Source organism: Octopus bimaculoides, chromosome 5, assembly GCF_001194135.2.
Source record: "Octopus bimaculoides isolate UCB-OBI-ISO-001 chromosome 5, ASM119413v2, whole genome shotgun sequence".
Lineage (NCBI taxonomy): Eukaryota > Metazoa > Mollusca > Cephalopoda > Octopoda > Octopodidae > Octopus > Octopus bimaculoides.
The window spans coordinates 56,359,878-56,364,007 of record NC_068985.1 but is presented as its reverse complement, the minus strand read 5'-3'; the positions used below and the strand labels follow the sequence as shown (position 1 = coordinate 56,364,007).

At 41.7% G+C, this 4,130-nt stretch overlaps 1 protein-coding gene across 1 annotated transcript; it reads left to right on the top strand.

Annotated features, from left to right (window-relative positions):
- Positions 1-1,440: 1,440 nt before the first annotated feature.
- Positions 1,441-1,836, top strand: LOC106868590 (uncharacterized). The gene has a single exon (XM_014913920.1). The coding sequence runs from the start codon at positions 1,441-1,443 to the stop codon at positions 1,834-1,836; it is 396 nt and encodes a 131-aa protein (XP_014769406.1).
- The last annotated feature ends 2,294 nt before the right edge of the window (positions 1,837-4,130 follow it).

Here is a 4,130-nt window from a genome sequence, read left to right as displayed (position 1 = left end):
GCGCTTAGGTTTAGAAATGATAATAACAGTTGTTGCTACAATGGAAAAGTGAACGTGCCTGCATTGCACCATATCCAGAGACACTAAAGGATTTATTCGAGGGAAACGATCAAGAGTCCGTTTCATTCCGTAGAAATATCAGAAATTACAATTGTACCTTCTCCTCTGCTTCATTTGGAGTCAAACTGGCAGCACCTCCAGGAAGGGGTCCGTATTGCTTCTGCATTCAGTGCCAAACATACCACACGACGACAAACCTGCATTTTGCTAATGATCAACTGCAATACGGCCAGTTATACATCATGAAGCAGATGAAGCTCTGCACCACAGGATGGATGAGCCTCAAAATTCCGAGTGTTCCCCTGTTAATATGAGAAAAATAAGTGATGTCATCCACCAAATTAATCCTTATGCAGAATTGTACAAGAACACATATGCAGTTGAACAAGAAGAAGAGAGAACCGGAAGAGACAATGTGTCAATACGGAGATGTGAGTTACGCATCAGGAGAGGGTCCGATATCAGGCGCTACAATTTCCCCACCAGCAATGAAATAGCAGCAATGTTTGTTGGAGGAAATGGTGCCCCTCCTAAAAATAGAGACATTATTGTGTATCCTAGAGATGCTCCTCCTGAAAAAGATATCTTACATGTCATGCCACTTGGACCCTATGAGCTACCCAATTTTGTTTCCCCATGGGGAATTTAGATGGCATTGTGAGATGATGCAACATGTCGAGGAACCCCGGACACGTGTGCGTAATCGTCTGACAATGCAAGAATACAACAGCTATCGTCTTGCATTCAGATGTGGGTTTAGCGTTATTCACAGACCTGGAAAATTATTTCGACAGTATGTTGTGGATGCAAATGTCAAGGTGGAAGATTGCAGGCTGCAATATCTTAGGAACAATCGGACCAAGTTGCGAGTAGGTACAACGGATCGATGGATTATTTGAACACATGAGCAGATGAGAATATTGAAACAGGAGTGCCAGTAATACTGCCTTTCCCATACAGAGGCAGTCCAAGGAATATACACCAATATTTTCAGGATGCCATGTCAGATGTTTCAAAATATGCTAAGCCAGACTTCTTCATCACTTACACTTGCAGCCCGAAGTTCCCTGAGATAGTTGATAATCTACAGCAAAATGAAATACCTGAAAATAGGCCAGATTTAGTTGCCCGAGTGTACAAGTCACACCTTGCAGAACTTATGAGGGACATAAGGGATAGACACATTTTTGGGGTGCCAGTGGTTCATATCCATGTTATTGAGTTTCAGAAGAGAGGTCTTCCCCACTGCTACATGTTGGTAGTGTTGAGAAATGAGGACAAACTCAGAAATAGTGTTGACATAGATAGGATCGTGACAGCTGAAATTCCTGATGCCAATGATGATCCAGTCTTGCATGACTTAGTAAAAAAAACAAATGCATGATACATGGTCCTTGCGGAACAAATAATCCTTCTTCACCTTGCATGGAAAATGGTCCATGTCAAAAGAAATTCCCAAAGAACTACAGAGATGAAACGCTTCTAAGTTTGAATGGCTATCCGGAGTACAGAAGACGCAATACTGGAGTCACAGTTCAAGTTGGATGTCACTCAGTTAACAATAGAAATGCTGTGCCGTACAATGCCTACCTGCTGAAAAAGTACAGAGCTCACATTAATGTAGAAATTTGTTCATCCGTGAAAAGCATTAAGTATATCTTCAAGTACGTGTACAAGGGACATGACTGTGCTTCTGTTGAAGTAAGAGACAACCCAGCGGCAGATCGTGAGCAGAATCAAGCTCACGATGAAATTACTAACTCTCTTGCTTGCTGATATGTTTCTCCTCCGGAAGCTATCTGGAGACTGAGTTCAAGATACATGACACAACCCACACTGTCTACAGACTTGCAGTACATCCAATCTGTTTACTTTCACAGAGGCAACACTCAGCAAGCTGCTCAGGCACAGGGGGAGGGTGACACTACCCTCACTGCATAGTTCAAACTGAATGAGCATGATGATGATGCAAGGAACCACTTGTACCCTGACATTCTGCCGCATTATGTGTTTAATGAGCACAGTAGAACATGGACATCAAGGCAAAGCAATACTAATATCATCAGTTGAATGTATACAGTGAGCCCTAGAGACACAGAAAAATTTCACTTGCGAATGTTGCTGCTGCATGTTTCAGACGCCGTGACCTTCCAAGATTTGCGCACTGTAGGAGAAATCTTGCCAACATATAAGGCAGCATTCCTGAGACATGGTCTTCTTTCAAACGATGACACACTGGAATATACATTGCTAGAAACTGATGCCTGTCGGATGCCCTTACAGCTGCGTGTTATGTTTTGCTGCCCTGTGCACGTATATGAACCCTGCAAATGCTCTTCACTTGTGAACCACTCACAACGAATCCATGACGAAAACATGGCACTGCACTCAATTGATGCAATTCTCATAGAGAATGGCATTAATTGTTTAACAATTGGGCTGCCTGAACCTCTTGGAGTACTGCAGCTTGACCATCATGAAGACCTCGATCACCCTGGCATTGCAACATTTACTGATGAACAGAAACTGATTGCTAATGCTGTGCTTGAGTCAGTAGATAAGAGGTGAGGTAAGGTGTCCAACCACTCCTGTTTCTATGTAGATGTACCAGGATTTCTTATCTGCGAAGGAATAACAGCAACGTGTGCAGTGGTGCTTGGACAGGCATTGCTTCTACACTGCTGTCAGGTGGAAAGACTATTCATAGTTTGTTCAAGTTGCCTGTCCCACTCACGGAGGCCAGCGTTTTTAATGTACCAGCCACTTCAGATCATTCAAATCATTTACGAAACCTGGATTTGATAATCTTGGATGAGGCTTCTATGTTCATTTCATTTGCTTTTCATGTTATTGATAAAGCCTTGTGAGACATCATTAGCATTGCTGCTATTTTTTGGTGGTAAAGTTGTGCTCTTAGGGAGAGACTTTAGGCAAGTCCTACCCATATTGCCAAGAGGAACTCGTGAGGCAATTATTGAAATCTGTATTAAAAATTCTCCTCTATGACCGAAATTTCATCCAATACAGATTAAGCCAAAACATCAGGACAACAGCAGATCAAAGGGAATTTGATCTTGCATCTTGGCAATGGAACATATGCAGCTCCACAAGAGCCTGATCTTGCTGTTGAGGACATAGATGTGCCTCAAATTTCATGCGTTGACGGCTCTCTGATGGATGATAGCTTCAACAATACATGAGAGGAAGAGAGAAGAAGCAGAGAAATTCTTTTGCCAAAGAACTCAGATTGCCTCCTGATCAATGAAGATGTTTTGAGACAACTTCCAGGTGACTGCCGCATCTATTATAGTACAGATAAAGTTTTGACAGATTATCCCGCTGAGGCTTAGTGCTATACACTTGAATTTCGAAACTCTTTGTTACCATCAGGAATGCCTCCTCATAAATTGAGTTTAAAACCTGGTTCAATAGTAATGCTTCTTCGTAATATTTCTATCCAGAATGGACTCTGAAATGGCACAAGACTGGAAGTGTTGACCATGCATCAACATTCAATCGAGGCTTCCATGATTAGCGGCTCACTAATTGGCAGACGTATCCTCATCCCTAGAATAAAGCTGGCTCCAAGCGACCCTAACTTGCCATTCATTTTGGAGAGAACCCAGCTTCATGTCCGTTTGTCATATGCCATGAGTATTAACAAGTCACAGGGGCAGACATTTGAGAAGGTGGGATTGTTCTTACCTCAGCTAGTGTTCAGTCACGGGCAGTTGTACGTGACATACTCTAGAGCTCGCAAACATTCAGATGTAAGGGTAAAGGCGATGGAGACAGATACACAAGGAAGGAGAATAGGGCGAACTGTTACTAAGAACATTGTCTACCGAGAGGTACTGACTTGAACGAGTGGAGTTTTTTCAGAAGAAATGCTGGAGACCCTTGAATGCATTATGTATGTGTCGTTGGTTTATATGTGTGTATATATATATATATATATATATATATACACACACACAGAGGAAAAAAAGAATACATACATACACACATATATATGTATGTATGTATGTATGTATGTGTATATATATATATGTATATATATATATATATAT